This window comes from Drosophila teissieri, chromosome 2R, assembly GCF_016746235.2.
Source record: "Drosophila teissieri strain GT53w chromosome 2R, Prin_Dtei_1.1, whole genome shotgun sequence".
NCBI classification, from domain to species: Eukaryota; Metazoa; Arthropoda; class Insecta; order Diptera; family Drosophilidae; genus Drosophila; species Drosophila teissieri.
Genome location: NC_053030.1, coordinates 15,279,788 through 15,302,188, shown reverse-complemented (window position 1 = coordinate 15,302,188; position 22,401 = coordinate 15,279,788). Strand labels below are relative to the sequence as shown.

The 22,401-nt window shown below is 40.0% G+C and overlaps 1 protein-coding gene across 2 annotated transcripts; it reads right to left on the bottom strand.

The window, feature by feature from the left end:
* Window positions 1–225: 225 nt before the first annotated feature.
* On the bottom strand, window positions 226–21,239 carry LOC122613304 (calbindin-32). Of its 2 annotated transcripts, XM_043787414.1 has the most exons (12): window positions 21,071–21,239; window positions 10,510–10,726; window positions 10,335–10,420; window positions 10,187–10,276; window positions 9,121–9,207; window positions 8,901–9,041; window positions 8,496–8,551; window positions 8,381–8,426; window positions 3,618–3,629; window positions 1,084–1,140; window positions 945–1,016; window positions 226–888 (listed from the first exon to the last, which is right to left on the bottom strand). In XM_043787414.1, the coding sequence occupies exons 2-12, from the start codon at window positions 10,658–10,660 to the stop codon at window positions 742–744; spliced, it is 945 nt and encodes a 314-aa protein (XP_043643349.1). In that variant the 5' UTR covers window positions 10,661–10,726; window positions 21,071–21,239; the 3' UTR covers window positions 226–741. The 2 variants fall into 2 exon arrangements, with proteins under 2 accessions (XP_043643349.1, XP_043643350.1); XM_043787415.1 differs by lacking the exon at window positions 3,618–3,629.
* Between the last annotated feature and the right edge of the window lie 1,162 nt (window positions 21,240–22,401).

The following is a 22,401-nucleotide window of genomic DNA, read 5'->3' as shown; positions in this document are numbered from 1 at the left end:
CCACCCTCGGGCTGATGCAAGTGGCTCTTGATTGATTGATTGATGTTTGCGGGAGGTATTCATAGCACACATAGCTCAAGAGCGAGGAGTTGGGCGCAGAATGCAGCCACCCACTTTTGGGGGAGGGGTTACGGGGTTACTGTCACAATGATTAACAACAATTATCTACAGATTGTAGCCACACATATGTTTTTACTTAGGTAGTCTCAAATGAATGTGGTATCCTTAAATATATAACTACTTTTATTTCGATTTTAAGTGGTAATAAAATAAAATACGTTATGCAAATACACATAGAAAATATAAATACATATATAGTATAATATAAAATCGATGTACTGATCTTGTTGTTATCATTTCTTAATTGTTTACTTTAAGTGGCTCGATTCAGTGTTGCAAATTGTTTGACTGGATAAATTTCCGTTTCGGTTTGAGTTTGAGTTTGGGGGAAATATACTCTCAATATCTTAACGTACGATAAACATTTATTTAAGATTGAAACATTTATATTAGATTTATTTTACCAATAGCTTCGTTTCGGTTTGGATCTTTCAGGATTCTCCCCCGATTCCAATGTCCTTTCCTTTTTTTTTTCTTTTATTCGCTGCCCCTTGTAATGCAGCTCTAAAGTAAACAATTGCCTAGAAGCCCATTTTGGCCTCAATTCTGGATTTCCCGCGTTCGGGTGACAAAAATAGAGTTGGCTAAAATCTCTTTGTGGTATGTTCGCGAACATCCGGCTTACTCCTCTTCGTCGGGCGATATTTTGGCCAGTGTCAGCAGGATCATGGTCAGTTCTTTCCGGGAGATCTTTCCATGCTTGTCGGTGCCAACGCCCCGCATGATGGTCTCCTCGAAAGCGGCCAGATCCTGGGCATCATAGTCGTCCTGGCAACCAAACAGTCTTAAAATTCTTTCTTTTTACCTTTTAAGGCGACACTCACCTTCTTGACCAACTCCAAGAGGTCCTTCAAGAAGCCCTTGAGCTCCTCGTTTTCAATGGTGCCGCTATTGTCCTGCAATCATATTGTATTATTTTATTTGACATCTTTAAAAGGTTCCTTAATCGATTGCTTTACTTACACGATCGTAGAGCGAGAATACCTTTTCAATATCCTCTTTGGTCAACTTTGTGGCGCCCTGTGGATACAAATTGCAATACTCAATATAATAATTTACCACAAAATTCGTTTATATGCATGTTTCACATAAAATTGTATTTGTAAATAACGTGTAAAGTTCAGATTTAGCATACTTTTCTTATATAAATTAAAGTTTGTAAATAATGAAGTCTGAGAGGAAGTATGCTAAATCTATAAATCAAATTTTTGGATATAAAATTCTTTTTTTTAAGATTCGGGATAGCACAAAACTCCCTCTCTAGAGTTTTGCTTAGACTATCCAAAATCTTTCTAGATGGGTTACCCTATAACATCATAGGCCTAAACTACAGGTCGAGTTGTGTCTTTCGGTGCGATTTTGTTTTTGATTAGTTTAATTTAATGGTATGAGCTCATGCAGAATACAGCTAATTATAATGAAAACATGCTTTTAGAAGTTCAATGAGAAGTGATAAATAATTCTTGGGAAAATCCTAAGAGAATAATTAACATGCTACATATGTACGCATAAAAAACAAGTATTCCATATTCACACTCATTCATTAAGCTTAAGGTGAAAGCCTAATTATGCTAAATGAAACATACTGCCGTTTACTATATATGTGTTTTCTGCCGTTGACATTCGCTAATTAATATGAATTATGGGCCAGGTAGAGCAGATTTGTCATTACCATTCACCATGTTCATTCGGGATTTTCCCGGATGTGTTTTCCACGAGGGAACACGAAATTTATCGATTCCATTTGCGCCCGGCAAATTGCACGAATTACTTTCCGCCATATATAAACCTTCTTTCACATACATGTATGTGCCCCCCACATACTCATGCAGTTTCAAATTTTGGGGGTTATGCAATGTGGCCAAGGTGGCGCCTCAAGTTCACTGCACTGAGAGAAATAGCATAGTATTTCGAAAAAGAGAGCCTTGAAAGTAAGTTCCTTGATTATACCACAGAAAGCATTTAAATCGTAAGGTATACACTAGCAGTGACTATTTTAATGAAATGCACTAGGAATTTTTTTTACAGTGCACTTACGCTGCGAGTGAAAAGCTGCGAGGTGAAACTCGAGGTTTTGTTTTCTTTATCCTTGGGAAAGTCTGATAACATTTGTTTTACTGGCGCCAAGAAAACGCAGCGGGCGCACTGTATTTTTTCTTACCGGGATTAGAAACCCATTAAGTGGGTACCCTTTTCCGCTTAAGCCTTAAAAAATGTGCTTCGCCCGGCATTATAAATTGCGATCCTGCTCCAACTTGGCGGTGGCAAAGCTCCTTAAATTGAATTTCACACGAACGCAAAAGGTGTACACTTAGCTGGGTTTTTATTTTCATTTTCGTTTTCGTGGCCTGGCTCTTTGTCAAATTGCCCAGACTCAAGTCGATGTTCGCCTTGAACGTGATGCGATGCGATGTGATGTGAGGTGGCCCCCATGCCAACACATTGATGAAATGAAGTAATTATTTTACACTTCAACACTTTGAAAAGCCGATGGCAGAGAGCGTGTCAGCCTGCGGCTGCCATTATCCATATGGCACTGCCACAAAATATATCCATTTCCCCAGCTCTCCAGCTCTTCAGCTCTCCAGCCTCACAGCCACCGAACTCAATGACTAAATTATGCAAAAGGTTGCCAGGGATGAGGAAGGATGAGGAGGCGAAGGAATTCCACATCAACGTGTAATTTGCGTGGACCTCACATCGTTAGGGCCAAAGCTGTTCACGTACTGGGATGTAGAGATGTAGGGATGTAGGGATGTGTTAAGTGGCAAATGGGGTGGACCAATGCCATGAAAAGTCTAATTAGTAGCTCGTAGATATCATTTTCTTGTTTCGAGTTGGCCTGTGGCTTTGGGCTAGGACCCTAAAAACGGCAAGTTGCAAATTACTCTAACTTTTACTGGCAGCAAGTTTAGTTTCTCATCGTTAATAGAGGTATGCTTTTATTAGTGACTGTAACAAAAAAAGAGAAACTTGAAAGAACTGTCTAAAAGCTTTCATCTAAAAACTTGTATATCGCATTATACAATCTTAAAAGTCTGTCGCACTTCACCTCTTAGGTGGCTTAAAAAACCTCATAAATATTTAGATAGCATTTTGGCCACCATTTGACTCCAACTTTGGCAAGTTGATTTGAATATATAAGCTCTGCTTATTTATTGAATTGATTGATTTATATCATTCAGGCAGAAAAAATAATATTTTATTCTCAAAAATTAAAACATGCTGTGATCATGCGTTTCTGTTTAAGAACATGAATTTATATGAAAATTTAATACATTCAGGAGGTTTGGGGTGATGTTCTTTATAAATTTATGAATTGTTGTGTACTGAACCAAACAAAAAACGATTGTTTAAACAAGTGTTATGCAAAGCACAAAATGATACACTTTTATTGAGAGTTTAAATGGGCCACCAGTGTCTTTGTAATCACTATATTACCCACATTTCTTTTTTTGGTTGTTTGAATGTTTCATGATGGGGTGAAAAATACTTACGTCAATGCCCTCCTTCAGTGTGTGGTTTATATATATATATACGTTTTTTATGTTATTTATTTCATTTCATTGGTATCGGTTTTGTTTGCAGTAATGCAAATAGTAGTTTGTGTATTGTTTTACGAAATATTTTTGTTTGTTTTTATTGTTGGCAGTGCAATTGGTTGCAGATTGTTGTATGCAAATTTTTGTATATACAGCAGATGGCAAGAGTTTTGATTTGCGGTAATTGTTTTGTTATTTCAGAGTTGATTTTCAAATTGCATTTGTGAGATAAGTCGGAAGTTGAAGGTGGCAGCCCAAATTGTTATACACCACGTGCACGGTATAGTTAATTCGTTAATTGTTATTTTTAGTTGGGTTTTTGTTAAGTTGTTTGTTTTGAAATAAAAATGCACAAGATTATAGAAGTATATGCAAAGATATATGGTATATATTGTTGATAGTATACAGATGGCATAGAGGAGGTAGGCGGGGGGAAACGAAAAAGATATATAGAAAGTTAGAAGAGTCATAAACTGAAGCAATTTAAGTTTGTTGAAGGCTATTAAAAATAGGCAAATATTAAATTATATATTTTTTATTTAATAATTTGCCAGCGTTGATTAAACTAGCGTTTTAAAGTTGTATACATGATTTTAGGCTAAAACTTTAATTATTTTTTAGTAAGCTAAAAGATCTAGGATCCGGATGCAGGAAAACCAAAAGTGAGAAATATTACGTATACGCTTAGTTGAACGAAGGCTAGTCAAATGCATTACCAATTGTGGAGCAAACGATTTCTGCTTTCTCAGTTAATTGCTCGATTTGAAAATTGTTTCTAATTGCAAGTTTTAAAATTAAATTACAAGAAAACGAACTGAAAAAATGTCTGTGCCGCATGTCACGTATTTACTTAGTCGCGTCCTTGGGGTCATATACATCTGTTTTTGTTGTTTCCGCCTTCGAAAAAACGCTAAGTGTACTGGGCTATTTTTCACAATGTCCTGCTGCTTCGTGTCCCTAGTTGTCTGTCCACCACCCTTTCCCCGCCCTTCCTGTCCACACCTATTGCCAGTTGCAATGGCTTTTCCTGTTGCAGCACATTATGTCACTGCTCGTTGCGGTGCATGCAGCGTATACGTGATGTGCATTAGCATAACGTTTTCTGGCACTTTTGGCCACCAGCCAGCAATACACTGCGCCATGTAATTGGACGCCCGGAGACAGAAGTTTCTGGGAGTCATGCAGCTTCTCAAAAAAAAGTTTTGGGGGCATTGCATGGGATGTACGAGTATAGCTCAGCAGCTGGCCCACTGCGGGTATCAAAATGCTGATGCATGCTTTGGCTTTTATGGCTACCAAGAAATTATGTTGAAAAGTAATAACTGCACCTTGGGTAAATGTGCTGGAAATACCTATTTTATGGCTGCCAGAAGCCGCGGCTTCCAGCCTTTTTTTATGGCACTTCATAACGGCCGACTTACGATGGGTGCGATGGAGAAAGTACGGTAAGTACAGACGCGTATCTTTGGTGGTCAGGTGCCTCGGATGCCTTAGGATTCAGTGGCTCGGAACTGAGTGACAGCAACCATGTCCGCGCCGTGGCGTTTTCGATTAAAATCCAACTTGTCCCGCTACATTGTTATGCATGACTCCCAACGACTGGGAGTCTCCCCCCGTTGTCCACTCCCACCATCAATAAAAACCAAATAAAATGTCGTTTGTGCTGCGAGCTGTAACAATGAGCAAATATGCGGCATGCAACCCATGAACACAGAGCAGCGAGCACTGGGCATTGTTCGTTGTGCAATCCTGCGGCTTCTTCTGCTCCTCGCTCGGACTGCCGCTCCACATGGGTGCACATCGCTACATGGCTCTGGGTCCCCAGTCCTGCTCCAGATCCTTCCTCTACCCTGGCAAAGAGGACGTCCTTCCGCGCACAACACGAATATCTCGTTGAAGGAACATGCGAGTTGCATTTGAATTTACACCAGCAGCTTGCCATTTTAAATTGGAAAGCGTGAAGGATGTAAGCTGACATCAAGAAGACTTCAATATGTTTATTTTGGACGGGGCAGTAGTGAGGAAAGTGATGGCTTGTGAAAACATTTGCATTAAATTTGCTCAGCCAAAATGTAGCAGCTAGTTGGATGAAATTTAAAACGTTTATAGAACGGCCAGCATTCCCATTTCAATATTTTTTTATTTTAAAGAAAATTGAAGTTAAAGCTCCGAATTGTATGTGTCTCACGAAAAAGGCACCAAACTTTTCCTCTGCGTTTCAGATGAATCAAATATTTACTCTCTCTTTTCGCAAAAGTTGCAATAATTAGCTTTGAAATATTATAATTAAATAGTCGTGGGTGTTCGTTTGGGGTTTCAGTGCGTCAGAAACCCCAATTTTCGCAGCCACATCACCAAATTTTCCGCTTAGTTTTCAGCAACGTGTGGGATTGCCACCAAGCAGCCAGCAATGTGATTTAGTGCAATGGGAATCCGATTGCAATAGAAAACCGAAACAAAGTGGATTCAGGCTGAATGCAATACTTTTGATTTCGAGACCACTGTTCGAGGCGCCACCCACTAAATTTGGCCGAAAAATGGCGCTTCGATGGCTAACACATCCAGCTTTTCGGCAACTACTGCCAATGAGCAATGAGAATAAGCATCAATGCGACTGAAGCACGTACATTTGCAGCAAATAACAATAAGAGCACTCAATGCCCTTCGATTCTCCCCCTCAGATCATTTGGCCGTGCATCTAACCCACTTGATTGCCAAGAACAACACCGACTACCGACAACCGAATGGAGGTGGTTTTCCTTTGGGTGGAAAGTCCATGGATTGTACACATATGTGGCGGTGTGTGGTTCATGTGGCAAACAGCAAAAAGGAAACCCAAACACGAGGACGAACGCGAGTAGGGGCAAAAAAGTGTTTGCTGAGGACGTGGAAAACGCGACTCGGAAAATTTCGAAGGGGCTGGCTCAGCAAATTGGGAGTTTTCAAGGCTGCAGGTCCAACATTTATTTCCGCCTGCCCTTATTAAGTAGCATTACTTATGTACAGTGGAACTTTCTGAACTGATACATGGTACTCTTGCTTCGCATGCACATAATATACTTTAAATCATTAAATATTTTTTAAGAAATTTCAAAAAATGCTTTGGAACCTCTTGATTGAGAACCATATCACCTTAAGGCCTCCACATACTCGAGGCATTTTCCAGCCAGACTTTCATAAGCAGCAGCTGCATTGAGCAAACAAAACGTTTTCTTGGTATTTGGATGGCCAGATTCCTTGCCAACATGCTTAAAATGCGAAAACGGAAAACATGCTCGAAATATATGCTGCTTTGGCCAAGTTTTGGCTTGCGGGTAGCTACGTGACATTCGGAGGCAGTCTCGAATGCAATGACAGTGCTTCATTTAACCGCATTTGGCATCATCAGCATTTGGGCCAAGTCAAAATGGGTTCGTAGAATTTCCCAGGGGAATTTTAAGACTCAACATCTGGCGGTGGCTGCTGTCGTGGCCAAAAAGTTTGTTTTCCCAACACCACATGGCCTTCCTTCTGCTAATTGTTCGGCTGGGTATCTCTTCGAGGCAAACTAATATTAAAGTATTTAATGGCCAGCCATTTGGGGACTTTCCACCTTCTGTTTGTGTAGTGATTTCTGTTTAGCTTCCCCTTTTTTTTACAGCCCATTCAAATCGCATCAAATCTGTTGACGCTTCAGCAAAAACTGGGGAAATAAGGAAGCTGTTGCCTTCGGAAATTGATTCCACCAGCGCCCACGCATTTTATTTCTCCGAAAAAAAATTGAAGAAAAACTGGTGTGGGTGGAAAAGCACCTGCCAGTTTCAGCTGAGCTTTGCCATTTTGCTTGGTTTATTTTTACGATTGTAGACAATATTTCTTGGCTATTTTTTGTTTGGCCATGGCTTTATTTGTTGCGACGCAGACAAAATTGGCTTGAATATATTTTTTTTATGGCCAAAAACAATTCAATGTTGCATTCAGTGTCGAATGCGAAAGGAAAAACAAATGGTGACGTTGTCCTTTTGTGTCAAAAATTGTATTTGCCGATCTGTGGAGCGAGCATGAAAAGCTTTTAAAAGGATTTAGAATCTCTGTTGAATCGAGATTCTATTCTGAAAAGCATAACACTTTCGCTTCCGAATCATTTACTTTTCAAAGTTTGTTTAGTCCATGGACTTTTATTTCCTGCCATAGAATCACACTAAGCATTGCAGGGTTTTTCACCAATTATTGTTTGTTCATGGGTCAAAACTAAATTTGGTAATTGATTTTTATTATAATTGATATCTAATACAATTGTATTTAGTTATTGGTTCTTCCCTGTATCTCTCAACTATTTAACTACTGTTATATATAGTTTGTAAAATCCTGTCTAAAAAATATAAACTTGTCCATTTTCCTACAATTTATTTTTGAAGATTGTTTTCCCTGTCGGCACAGACATCGCTCGAAATGAAACGTAAACAAAAGAAACGACAAAACCAATATGCATTGCTGATTGAGTTAGTTGCAAAGCTAAGTTAGTTGGATAGTCAAGGCTGCAGCTAGTGATAAACCAAAAGTCCAGGCTAACCTAGGTGCTAAACGTGTTTTGTTCAAGGCAAGCCGAGTTTGAATAGGTTTCATAAATAAGTTCTTAATAATAAATGTTCGGTAGGCCGCGATATGCCGACAGTATCTGCTTTTGGCAATTTCCTCGATTGAACGATGTTTCTGCACATTTTATCTTTGTCACTTACCTTAAACACTTGGCGGCACAGGAAGTTCTCTTTAACCGGAAGCAATCTGCAATAAATAAGTTAGTTGGCTGGCTGCTGCCTGGAATTTCAGAACGCCGACTTCAAGGACACTTACTTGGCCATTTCCGACAGCTGCAGACGTCCGTCCTTGTTGGCATCGAATACTTGGAGCTGAAAGGAACCGGGACGGGAATGGTGATTGGTGTTTGGGCATACATAATTGTGTGTTTATAGCCAGTCTGCATAATTTACACGTTTGTGTACAAAGTGCATGGCTCATCTGTCAATAATCACAGCAGTTCAGACCCTATGCATCTCATAATGAAATGGTTTTTGTTTAGGAATTCTCTGTATAATCATAAGGGAATTTTGACTAAGTAGTTTATTTGTTGACATGCATATTAAGTTCTTAAGAAACTGTATGTTAAATAGTGAGTAATCGTAATAGAGAAACAGTTTATATATTTTTAACCAATCTCCTAATGAATTTAATTGAATGTTTTTATTTCTGATAACTTACCATAGTATCGGTGTACTCAATGAGCTTGTCCTCGGACACATCGTTGATCTTTTTGGCCTCTTTGAGCAAATCGCGCAAGAAATTCTTCAGCTCATCCGCTTCAATGTAACCCGAATTGTCGGTATCGTATTCGCGCCAGATCTAATTTAATTGAAGACGAGATGGGTTGTCCAAATTAATTGTGGAATTTTAGGGTGCGAAATTCCAGATTGACACCTACCTTCATGAATTCAACGCTAGATTCCAGGGGATTATCGAAGCGGAAGAGCAAAAGGAAATTCTCCTCCATGGGCAAAAGTTGGGCCAGCTGCGGAAAAGCGGTGCAAGAAAAATACCTTTTTGTTTCAGTGCGTGACTTGACAATGAAATAAGTTATAAATGGGAATGCTCCGGGGACTGCTGGGTAACTAAGTCTGCTATTTTTCCGGTGCATTGCGTGAAAGGCAAGGAATTCTTGGTGCACTTTCATTAGCGAACAGCCGGAAAAGTTTCGCTGCCGGCATTCGTTAAAAGTTTCCGGCATAATTCAAGTGTCGAATTGAAGCCCTCACCCTTTACAAGTAATCATCTGTGGCCGGGAAAACTTTATAATTCGCTGTGGCCGTGGGTTTTGCATTTATATTTGCTGTTGGTAATTACTGCACTATCGTAATTAAAGTTTATCCCCCGGCCAAAGCCCTGTTGACAAGCCAGTAATTTAACAGTCCAACATTTCAATCGGCGTTCGACGTGGCGAATGAGTAATGTGGACCACATGAATTATGAATTCACAGTGGCTTTTGTGTTGCGAGCAGTCTTAATCAACAATCCATGGGGGACCCGGCTACTTGAACTTTTCACTTTTCTTTCCCAAAACTTTCTTTTTTTCCGTGGGCTCATTTATCAAGAGTCCATTGTGCACTGCCTTATTATTTGGTATAAAAAAAAAAGTAATGGAAAAATCCCCTTCCAATAGTCCGTACTTCTGCTGCCAGTTCAACTTCAATTAAAAACTCATTTTATGTGGCCTCCACACAATGAGGGAAAACGAAGAAAAAACTTTTTTTGGGCACAGACCTTGCCAGTAGCTGATGCTTTCTCCAGGGAAAATGGCCAAATAATTTATAGGTTTCGGGCCGGCCGAGACATTTAAAAACCAATTTAAAGAAGGCAAGGAAGGCGCCACCACGACTTACGGAAATGTCATTTCGAAAACACAAATCCATACAGACAACATTGCGCATACGACATGTAAGCCCCCAGAAAACCGAAATTTGAGTCCGAATGTGACGCAGGTAATTACCCACCTCTCTGATATCGATTTTGCCATCCTGATTGTCATCGTAGGCCTCCATGAAGCAGGACTTCAGCTCCTCGAGCATGGTGTCCGTTACAGCCTGGGGATTGGGGACAGAGGGATTAAGATGCAATTGTTCCATACCATTGCTGGCTCACCTCAGGACTAATGTCTGTGGCATTGGCACTGGACACGAACTCCCGCAGGAATCCGTCCAGCTCGGTGCCCTCAATGTAGCCGTTTCCTAAGGTTGAAATTTAAATGAGTAATGACATAAGTGAAGTGTACTCATTTTGTTGAAAGTTCTTTATGCCTTGGTTGATCTACACTCACCATCTTTGTCGTAGTGCGCCCAGACATCCATGAACTGGTTGGCCGACAGCTTCTTGAGTTCCCTGGACTCGGGATCGCGATACTGGCGCATAAAGTTGTGGGCCTTCTCGATTTGAACGCGCTTGGCGGCGGCGGCGGCGGCAGAGTCCATTTCTTATGGTTTTTTTTCTCGGGTTTATTTGTCCTCGCTGAGAAACTAGATGCTGAGCAATTATCTCTGGGGGGAAAGAAGAAAAGGAATACAACAATTAATTTGCAGCCATTAAACGCTATGCTCGGTGTCTGGGGAAAAGCCAGTTGTCAGCGCAGCTGAAACTGTCAAATTAATAGCATAAAACAGAAACACCCACGAAAACCCACGCAGCTGCAGGTCCCACACACACGTACGTACACGTGTATGGCGGGTGAGAAATGGTCGCAGTGGGAGTCCCAATGCAGCGCAGGAGGCGTCGACATTGCATCGGTGAGCGGGGATTTGCCGCATCTGAAATGAGACAGAACGCCACCTCCACGCGGCCCCCAAGCGGCTCCCCTGCCCGATCCCCAACCCGATCCCCAACCGACCCCCACTCGCACATCGCTTGACACCGCCCCTGTCACAAGTCATTGTGAGTTAAACACACCAGCGGCAAGAGGAAAAACAAGAAATGTAAACAAAATTGCTGAGCTACCCGCAACTGCAGTTGCCTCGCGGATGGGTGGTTCTAAAAATAAGAATGGAAAGTCCTGGGCTCAAGGCGCGTCTGCAGATGATGTTGGCATGAAAGGCACACTTAAAAAAACAATTACCAAGTGTGCGCAACTGCAAGAGACCTTTCTTTGCTGATATATTTACTTTATATGTATTATTTTTATGTGGTTCAGAACCTTGAGTCTTAACTACGTTCACTTTAAGAAGTTCAGACAAAATCTTTATAAAATATTAACATCTTTCTATTTGAAAAAGGTATTTTCTTAGGGATGAACGAGTAAGAACATTTTAATTGCATACTTTCCGGCGTTGAAATCCATTTTTTCATGGGTTTAATGGTTTGAGAAAAGTATTAAATTTATATAAACCCAATTTCAATACCCCTGTGTATCACATTTTGCTTTTTATACACCCTCTACTTCTTCGCCTCTTGAACGTCTTAATTATATGCATACAAATAGCTTTTAAAGTCAAAATATGGCATTCGAATTAATAAAGTCCAAATATGGCACTCCAATTAATAAAGGAGCAGAGAATGTTATATGAAATCCTGAAATTTACTAAATGCAAAGCTGTACTTAAGTGGACTTTGAAGAGTGCCAGCTTGGCCTGGATTTAGCCAGCTCGTTTGCCGGCATCCGGATATACGTATATACGTATATACGAACATATATCTGCGGTGGGAATCGTTGACAGTTTGCTGCGGTCGCTCCTCTGTGGCTAAAACAATGCTCAGCATAGAAAAGCCGTGAGCATAAATTTGCAGCAGATGTTACCACTAAATGAGTTTCGCAATGCACACTGCTCTTGGCACACGAGAAAATTGCCACTAATTTCAATTTAAAGGGCAAAAAATGGGGGGGCAATATCAGGTGCGCTAAAATCATTCTGTATAAATATTTCTACTAATGAAAGTTGAAATGAATCCAACATTAAACCTCATTTGAAAAGTGTACTATAGGAAATCATTAGCACACTTGCTGCTGTATATAAATTTTAAAAGTTAAATGTTCGATTTCCCCGATAAAACTTAAACATCTTGCCAATTCTGGAAGACATTCGACACTGTACAATAATCGCATTAGGACGAACTTGTTGACTGTGTCCCTATTGTTTATCGAACACGCTGCCAATATTAACTTTCATTTAATTTGCCGGCAAACTTTTCGCATCGCATCGTTCGCGAGGACTTTGGGAACTAGTGTTATCTGCCTGCAGAACAAGTTGGCCCGCATTAACCGGCTGCGTTGATGGCCATTACCTGCGAACGCTTTCGTTCGGGCCAAGTGAAAGGACTTGTTCTGCTGTTTTTTCCTGCCCAGTCATTTTATGGCCTGGAAATTGCATTGCACCCACTGCAGTCGCCTCAAGCCTCTTCCGCTGTTCACCCAACCCACCAACATCCTTTGTTGTCCTTGTTGTTTTTTTTGCCTTTTTTTCAAATGTATGTTGAGAAAGGAAGTGCTAGAACTGTATACGTATTTATACGATTATGGCGGAATGCTGGTCGAGAACTTTTGCAATCCAGAGTGCAATATGGCAAATACTTTTGGCCCCGCTCCAACTGAATGCCAGCTAATGCTGAACTGAATGCTGAATGCCGAGGTTTAAGTTACGGCTTTAATATAAATTGTGTAATGAGCTGTGGATCAAGCTGCAAATGCAGTGCTCTCGAGCAGAGGAATTTTTGTAGAAAAAATACGCTGGCATTCGAATTTTGCAAAAATATAAATATTTCCTAACCAATTCTTGTTTTGACTTTAGCCAAAATGAAATAATTATATCTGAGTTTGGTTTAGAAGTAGGAAATTGAGATTTTTCAGTGTGTGGCCCAAATGACCACAATAAAGTGAAAAGCCATAATTTACAAATAGAATCTTCTTCGAAACGGATTTTCCTAATCTGAGATTGAATAGTTTAAATGGAAAACATTTCACTGGTATTTTGCCATCTCAATATGCAAGCCCATGCAGCTTGGTGGGTAAATAAATAAATCAATATGGCTAAAGCAATGAATACATAATCAGCCGCAGGGATTCAGGAAAACAACTTCAATAGCAAATCTATATTTTTTGGTGTGTCTGCATACCAAGTTGCAGTTTGTACTAACGAGAGAACTTTTTAACTGGTACTTTGCAAACGGCTTTTGGAATATTCAATACTTTTCAGCCTTGGGCGCAACAACAAATTAAATCAATAAAACAACGATAAGGCAAAAACATGAAATAAAATGCTGCAGATAAAAAGTTGGTTCCACCAAAACTGCGGCAAAGCGTCCCCAAAGGAAATAAACTTGGCAAACTTCATATTTAAATATTCTTTCGCCGCCACGAATCAATGGGTTTGGCCTATTGAACAGGAAATATTTTTGGTTGACTCGACGTCACTAATGGCCGCCTTGCATGGCAAAAAAGGCAGAAAGCAAATCGAGCCTTTGGGCCAAGAAAAACGCAGATAAGCAAAAGCAAACCAGACTGTCAAGCCTCGTTGGCCGCATTGCATAAGCCGCGGCTTACACTCGATTTCCAGTGCTCAGTTCTTGGCTTTTCTCGGGCGCGTGCTCGAGTGCCACAGGAAAAGTCGGGGAAAAGCAGATGGGGGTGGGGGGTAAAGGCAGGGAAAAGCGCAGAGCACCTGCTTACCTGTCAATGGTATCCATCCGTCTGTCTGTCTGACATTGGCATTGCCCCACAATGGCCACCCACAGCTCCACCCTTTCCCGGCCATGTACTGACTTTAAGTGCATTAAGCTCAGTTCGCAATTTAATTTAAGTGTTTTTCTGTTTATTTTCCCCGCTTGACAGCGGCGGACTGTCATTTCCCCCGCATTTTCCCCGTTTTCCTTTTCCTTTTCCCTCCCCTTTTCCCCTTCCTGGTTTGCCCCCCGCTTGTTGCTGGCGTATCTGTTATTATTTCTATTTTAAGAACTTGCGCCCGACCGCAGTGTTTTTGCCTAGTCTGAATTATAGACTAGGGTTTTTGCCTTTATTTCGTTTGATAGCATACCAGTGCATCTATATATAGCTTTAATTACCACACAGTTGTACTATACCTATTGGAAAGGAGCAATTTTTAAGTACTAGGACTTACTAAAAAAGGTAATCCACAGAAGGTGCCAAATTCTTTAAGCTGAAAATCTGTAAATCAGCGAGCAAGAATCAGGACATAACTCATATTTTACAGTTTCACAATAGCTTTTTACGATTTTAGAACAAATATTTATCTTTCTTTCCGTCATTGCGTTAAGTTGATTAAGTATTGTTTTCGCAACTGGCCCCACAAAGGTGTCCTTTCAATTAATGATAGCGTAAATGATAGAAGGACTCCCCATCGTCTCCTTGCACCTTGGGTCACTTTCATGGATCAATGGTATCTCAAGGCATCCATCATATCCACCATCCATTACAGAATCCCTTAATGGTTTTCTCGCTGCTCTCCACCCACAAAGGTGATAAAAACGGAGTGTGTGAGCTAATAGAATCATATCAGTGTTCTAATGCACCTAAAAATGCACTTAGGTAAAAGGTAGTAAAACAATGGAGTGATTTCCGCCCCGCTTTCGTTTAATAGGATATTTGCTGTTTACAACCTGACCATAATTCGTACAATGTTACTGCACTTTCCTTGCCATTGGCCATGAGTGAAGCCGAAGCAGAAGCAGTTGTAAAACTAGATGATGGCGTTCACGAGTTGCTAAAACCCTTACACTTGTAGCCATACATACGAAGGCATCTGCCGCAAAATATATATGAATGTCAGCCAAAGTCGCATTCATAAATAATAATATGGAAAGCTCCTGCTCGCACAAAACCCACTCTCACACAACTGACATTTGAAACATGAGCGGACCCAGCCGACAGACAGTTCGCTGCAAAATGCATTCAAGTGCAAGGGACCTGCAGCTCGGGCACTCAAAATGCAGGCGATTGAAATAACATACTGACTTACTGACTGGCAGAAAGTTTTCCTTGCCCGCAGGCTTTTTACACAGGCAAGTCTAAAAATAACACCCTTTCATGAAGTATCTACATTTTAATTGACAAAATTAGTACATGCCCATATATATCTTTTTTGAAAAAGATGGCGAGCTGCGAGTTTACATTAACATTAAAAGTCTTTAAGGTAAGTTTATTGATATAATGAGGTCAAGAAATATGTCATCATTATAAAAGACTAAATGCAAAACAAAACATAAATAAATGAAATAAATTCTCGTTCTGATTGACAGCACTATAAATTTGCATTATATATCAAGATTTAAGGCGACCATTAAAGTCCTGATTTGAATAATTGCTAAGGCACCACTGTGCTTAGCATTTGAAATGTAAAACACAAGGTGGTGGTGGGTGTACTTTCAGTTGGTTCTTTGTTTTGCCTATGTCTTTGAGTTCAAGGGTTACGGCACTCACACTCGAGGGCCTGCATTTTTCGCGGCATAATAAACTTAGCCTTGGCTTGGGCCACTCTGGGCCACCCAAAAGAAAACTGAGGCGAGCCCAGGCAAACCCAAGGCCCAAACAGGGCCAGTTGACATTGACATTTGCTTGGCGTGCCTCAAGAAATATGTTTGTATATGCAAGGCTGGTTATCCCAAGGAATATTCATCAGTTAATCCCCCGTGTTGCTTATTAAATGGTGGGTCCAGCATTGATTTGCGTGTCCACCCACAAAAGCCGGAGACTTATCCCAAAACGGCTTATGTCGGATGTCGGACACAAAAGATTCAAATGGTAAGGGGTTTAAATTTATGGCCCAAATGGTCCGGCGGACAATTTGCCGAAGGATCGACAAGAGAAACAGCGTAATTTATTGCATTACGTCTTATTTTATTTGGCCCAAAGAAATGGGTAGTCAGTGGGTTGGGAGCCATCATAAAAATGCAGTTAAAAATTTAAATGCCAATTTGCTAGGTCATCGGCGAGCAGATGATTGCTTGCCAAGGTACGTTGGGTATTATGCGAAAAGTACGTAATGAAAATCTGTTGATATACGAGAGTGTAGTGTTGATATAAAGACGGGAAACTTGTCGCTGATTTATGGACCCGAATGCCCCAATTTATGGTGTGCAAACATAAATTTTAATTGCCCAAAAGTGGTCATTTCGATAGGTATAATTATAATTCACATGTTTGGCTGCTCCCAGAGAACTCACTTAATGGAATGGTTTATGGCTTTTGATTTTAATAAATCGCTTTATTTATTTTTCCTTCCTCTGCAGCGGCGAGCGATTTAGTAGGATGCCTCACATGTTGATTTATGTAGTCTGCATTCAGAGGAGGATGATGATGATGAGGAGGCGATGCCTCTTCCTCCGGACCTGGGCACTTTGTAAACAATTATAGAAATTATTGAACGCCGAAAAGAATTTCTTTGTAATTTACTGTCGATAATCTACCCAATTTGTGTACTCGTGTTGGAGAAGCGATTTGCTAAATTACAAGCATTTTTGGGGGGCACATTGCATCTGGTCCGGTAGCCGATTTTATCTCGGCTTTTTGTCATGCCGCGCAGGCCAAGAGTTGTTTACGATGTGTTGCTGGTGTGCCTGCTGCTCGGAAGCTTTTGTGTATTTTATTTTTCATTTTCCGTTTGTGTTTTTTCTTTTTCCACTCCGTCAGCGCTGCGTGCGAAAGAAAATGTGTGAAAATTCGCAGGGCCAGAGGGAAACTATTTTCAGTTCTCTCCTTCTTTGTAAGCTAGTTGCGGTGCTGTTTTGGCCGCTTTTTTTCTGCACATTTTTTTGTTGCTGCTGCTGCCCGTACTTTAATTACATTTTATTGGTCACCGCGGAGCCGTAATTAGCTGGGCCAACTCTGGTTAACCACTGGGCTCCGTTGAATTTATATTGAAAAATAATCTAGCATGGATGAAATCTAAAGAATAATGGTTTTTTGCATGACACCACGGTTTTTCTTCTTTTTTTTAGCTCGTTGTCCGGCGACTGACACCCGCTGGGCTTTAGACAGTTTTAATTAAATTCCCAATGGATGTCCAGCGGGGAAATGCGATGTCCTGCCATGCCAACTCCCCATGTGGTCGTACTTATGGATTGTTATTAGTCCCCGTCAGCTGCGAATAAAATTCAATTCGCTCACATGCAAACCGTGTCAGACGACGATCCTCTGCTTGTAGAAAGCAATAAAGTAAGGAGAACAGATTAATTATGGTGTGCATTCTATGTCTGGGGTGTGACAATTAAATTGATTTCATCTTTCAACGAATTCCATCTTAGAGCTGGCATACACTGCGTATGCGTGATGCATAGGAAGTGGCAATTAAAATGAAACCAAAAACAATTGACAAACAGCGAAGCTATTAATTGAAATAGTAGCCATATTTAATTACAGAACCTAGAATTTTCTACTTTAATTCCGATGTATTTCGCTTTTCGAAAAGCGAAACCAAATCGATATCTTATTAATATTACATTATGATGATGACATTCAAATTTATAGGCAAAACTGGGTAAACAAATCACCGGAAAAGCGACTGCGTCTCAACATTTCGGATAGAACGCACTTCGTAATGGATATGCCTGTCACTCAATTTGGAAATTGTCACTGTAGCCAGGACATGACAGTTGTATGGGTCGAAAAGGGCTCAAAAATCAAAAGCTATAAATAACAAAATAGCTTGTGGAGTCCTGCCCATCTATATCACAATTTCAAGACGACAGAGTGCAAAGCTATTGAAGTTTGCCCAATTACTGGAATTGCAGTTTTATAGCCTGCCATCATAAATAACCGACAAAAGGAAAGCGGCGAAAAAAAAACCGAGCAAACAAGCCAAAAAATGCCTGCAAACGAAAACTGCGTCATTTGTTTTTCCTTATTGTATTCTTTTGTTTTTCATGGAATCCAGGAAAAAGCAGAGCCATAAAAAGATCACATTAAATGCAAAACTGCCGAAGGTATGCACATATGTATATATTTTTCCCCACACGAATATTTACTACGCAACGCGTAATTGTGGCCGAAAAACCTCAAGTGATGATGATGTAAATATTTACATAGCCAATAGAAGGCACTTTTTGCGCTGCCTTTGCGTAAATAGCAATCAAGAAATAATAATAATAATAATAAATAATAATGCTCTTCGGGGCCAGCAGCTGTAATTAACCAGCTGGATGTCGGCGTGTGGAAAGATTTCAGACCAGAGTCAATACGCAAAAATGTGAAATACAACAAGAGGAAAATTATGCTGATTGCTGTGGGATCTCCACCACTTCTTGGTTTGTTTGCACGGACAAAATACATATTTGACAGGCCCTGCGGGGCATTCAAGCACCTCGATAACTTTTCCGGCAAAACGCCTCGTAATTAGAATAATTATTACCGCTAGGCGCGAACGTTTTTTAATGGCACTTTGTGTTTTTTGACATTGTTCTAAGATAATTACGCTCAATACCTGTGGGCGAAACTGCGTCTTTCGATTGTGGCAGGACATTTACGAAGGTGTACAGAAAATACCTGTCGAAAATTTTCCGGTTAGGTTAAAGGAGATAAAGGAAGACAGGCTTGGTTGTATCTGATGTCATTCAGAAAATATGTTCTCTTTTCATACAATTTTAATAATTTCTTTCAGTTCGAATGAAAGCCAACACATAAAAACTCGTAATAACATTGTTTCTCCCAATTTTTTCCGACCTTTTATTTATTTTCCGAAAACCGCGCATTTCGTTCAGAATTAATATTGAGTATAATTTAGTTCTTTGAAAAAAGTAGATAAATAATTACCGGAAGCTTTGTTTTACGAATTGTTTTCTTTGCTAACTGGAAATTTACAGAGCCCATATTTACTTTGGCAGCGAAGAGATTACATCATTGTTTCCATTTTGTATTCGAAAGCCCACACAATTTGAACTGCAAATAACCCATCAATCTTGCAGCCCCTGAATAGTGTGAAATTAATTCAAATTAATGGCAATCATTGCTCATCTCTGCGTCTGTCAAATGACGTCGCCATAGTCTGCCAGTGTCTTCCATCCGCTTAATCACCCATCCTTTTGCGAATAGCCGTCTATTTATAACCGAAATCCAACTTCCTTCCCAATGCCATTAAATGGCCGAGAATGCAAACAAGGCCTTCATTCTTGGCTGACAAACGTATTTATTTTGATAATTCTTCGGCTTCGATATTCCTATTTGTTCTCGCTGCCCGAGAGCGTGCACAAAATCGAGAACAACGAAAATAAAAGCATCTCAAATTAAATGATCACAGGAAATTAGTTATTTTAATTGTTCGTACACGAAATTCCTCGCTTGACTTTGCGTTAAACTAGCAACGTAATTGCAATTAAGCAATTAGGCAACGTTGGTCGAACGTTGGACAATCCGGATCGTGCAAGTTACAATTGGTATGTCATCTAATTAGCCAATTCTGCACTTGGCAAACAACGCTGTGCATCTTCTGCGAATCTTCAGGGGAACCCAGCGAAGGGTCGTGTTGTATATTTAGATATTTCTCAATTATTTTTGACAGCTCCCTTTATGCTGCACGAAACATAAAAGGTTGCACATGCTCTCACAAGGTCTATTTTGATTTATCATCATATTTGTGCATCATTGCTTTACATAGTTCGTTTGTTTTCTTTATTAATAGTTTCCTATTCATTTATTTGTATGCCTTGTATCGCCTATTGATGTTAAAATGCATGTAGATAGTTGGAATCATATTATTTTTAAAGATTTGCAAGTGCATTTGCACTGCGGGTGTGTGAACATCTCTTCTGAAAATTTGTTAACAGTTCTTTTCGATTTTTTATAAAACATCCTGGCCATTTTAAAGGGTATTCAGAGCTTCGTCATCTCGCAGAAGTCCTTGATTTAGTCATAATTTTCAATTTGCTTTATTTCATGGCGTTGCATACATTCAGGCGTCGACTGCGTCGCCGATTGCAAGAGATTTCCACGGAGGGAGATTTATGAATGAGCATAAATTAGGGGGACTCGTAAATGTTGGCACGCAGCCCCACTTGCCATTGCCACACTGTAGTTTGGTGTAGTGCCCATTACCATGGCATTCCAACCCATACCCGCTCATTATTTGTCCCTTCTGCTGTTTAATTTTGCGTATGAATAGCCAAAGTCAAGGACATTCGGCGCTGGCGATGGCGACGGCATTTCAGTGTCAGCTCCTGCGGCTGCCACTCGCCATTTGGCATACCAATGAGGGTTCGGCTTCTATCCTAATTGAATGCGGACTTCTTGAAAAATTATCACAGAAAAGGTTTGGTCCCGTGTTGCCCGGGAAAATGCAGATATTTGACACGCTTTAAGCTGTCAGCGGGTTGAATACGCAATGCCGAAACATTTTTTCATTTTCACTGTTGCTCTTATTCCCGCGACCTCTTCAACCAATTTTCCACCTCTTTGGCAATTCATTGCAAATTGAACGTTTTTTTGCAAAAGTTTCCTGCTCTGCGTTTGTCAGCTTAGGCTAGTTAGCCCAGATTTAAAAGGCTTTTTAGCATAGATTATAAAATTTGAATAAGATGATTGGAAATCGTGAGGAAAAATTTAAATTTCCATTTTAGAAGCGTGTTTTTATATAATAAACGAGTTCATTAAAAATTCTGAAAAATTCTGCTTTTTATAATGTAGACCACTAACGTATTATGATTTGTAGAGAATACGAATATTTTAAATAAAAGGTTAAACACTTTTTTCAGATTGAAGAACCTAAATTAATAATTCAATAAATACAACTCTTAAATTAAATCCTTTGCTTTGTATAAATAAACATTTTGGGCTTTTAAAAATATATATATGAGGTAGTTCCTTTATGAAATTAAAATATAACTGCCGAAACCAATATAGTTATATAGTGTTCTCCGCCAAGAAAATGTTTCAAAAAACTTGTCATATTTACTTTTTATAACTGCTGCTTGCTCTTGGAATTTCTTCTTTTCCAAAACTTAAAATTCACTTTTCGCAACCGTTTTTCCAGGTGATTTTCGATTTAATATTTGGTTAAAACGCACGCGACGATTGATAATACTTGACGGTATGTTATGTTTGGAGAACCGCTAGCGCCTAGAATCCTTTGCAGACTGTTTCGATTGTGGCCAGGTCTTTTGCTTTTATCAAAGTGGAAAACTCAACACGGAGAGAGCGTAGGAGAGTGTTGCAGCGTGTGTCGCGTTGGCAACATGTTGCTGGCAACAAACTGTTGAATTGTTTTTCTTTTTGGCCAGAGATTTCCTGGGCTTTTTCCTTTTTTTCTCTTATGTGGTATTTCGTCCGGGCAAAAAAAAAACCAAAAAGCGAGCAAAATACGCAGCATGTATGTACATATGTATGTAGGCTTTGTTTTCTGTGATATGGCTAATTCCAGGTAAACTTTGCGCCAGCACTTGCAGTTATCTACAAAATATCATAAACATACATTTGAAAATGATTTCCGCCAATGCTGAAACTGCTATGTTTTCCCTCTCAATTTTTGTGGGTGGCTGCGGGTGGTAGTGCGCTTAATTGTAGTTCCCCCAGGGCCTTTTGACTTTCAATGTTTTATCTGCATGCCATATTATAATTCACTAGAAACGAGCTTCCTTCGGCTGCCCTTCGGGCACACAGTGCGTGTGTGTGGGTTTTCCTTTTCCCATTTTCCTCGGCCCAGGCAATGTCAAGTGTTACTCATGCATGGCCGCGGAGCTTTTCCACATTTTCCCCGCCCCCAATCCACCTGGTTTCTGCTCGCGTGCGGCTCATTCATTATTCATCTTTTACTTTTTACTTTCTGCCTTTTTCTTCGTGTTCTATTACACACATGTATGTTTTGTGAGGACTACAATTGTGCAAGGATTTATGTCTAAGCCTTTAAAGTTAATTGTTATGACTCTTGAAAAGGTTTCTCCGTTTTGACCGAAACGAAAACTAAAAGTGTTTATTAATCATACGCCCCATGAACGCCATTGTGTGTGCCTGTTTCCTAATCTTTGGGTCATATCAAAGGGACGGACCTGTGTCCATTATGCAATTGCTACTGGGCCTCAAGTGGCAGCTCACTGACTTTGTGAGTTAAGTCTTACAGGTTAGACAGAAGGGTCAGTTTAAGCCTGGCCAAGTTGTTAAAGATTAATATGGAATGGATGTGTTTCATTATTACTTGTGGAGTGGAGCCAACGAGAAAACACATAACTTTTCTATGGCTTAATGATTTTAAACCTTAATAAATTGTATTATTTAGGGAACGCATTTTTG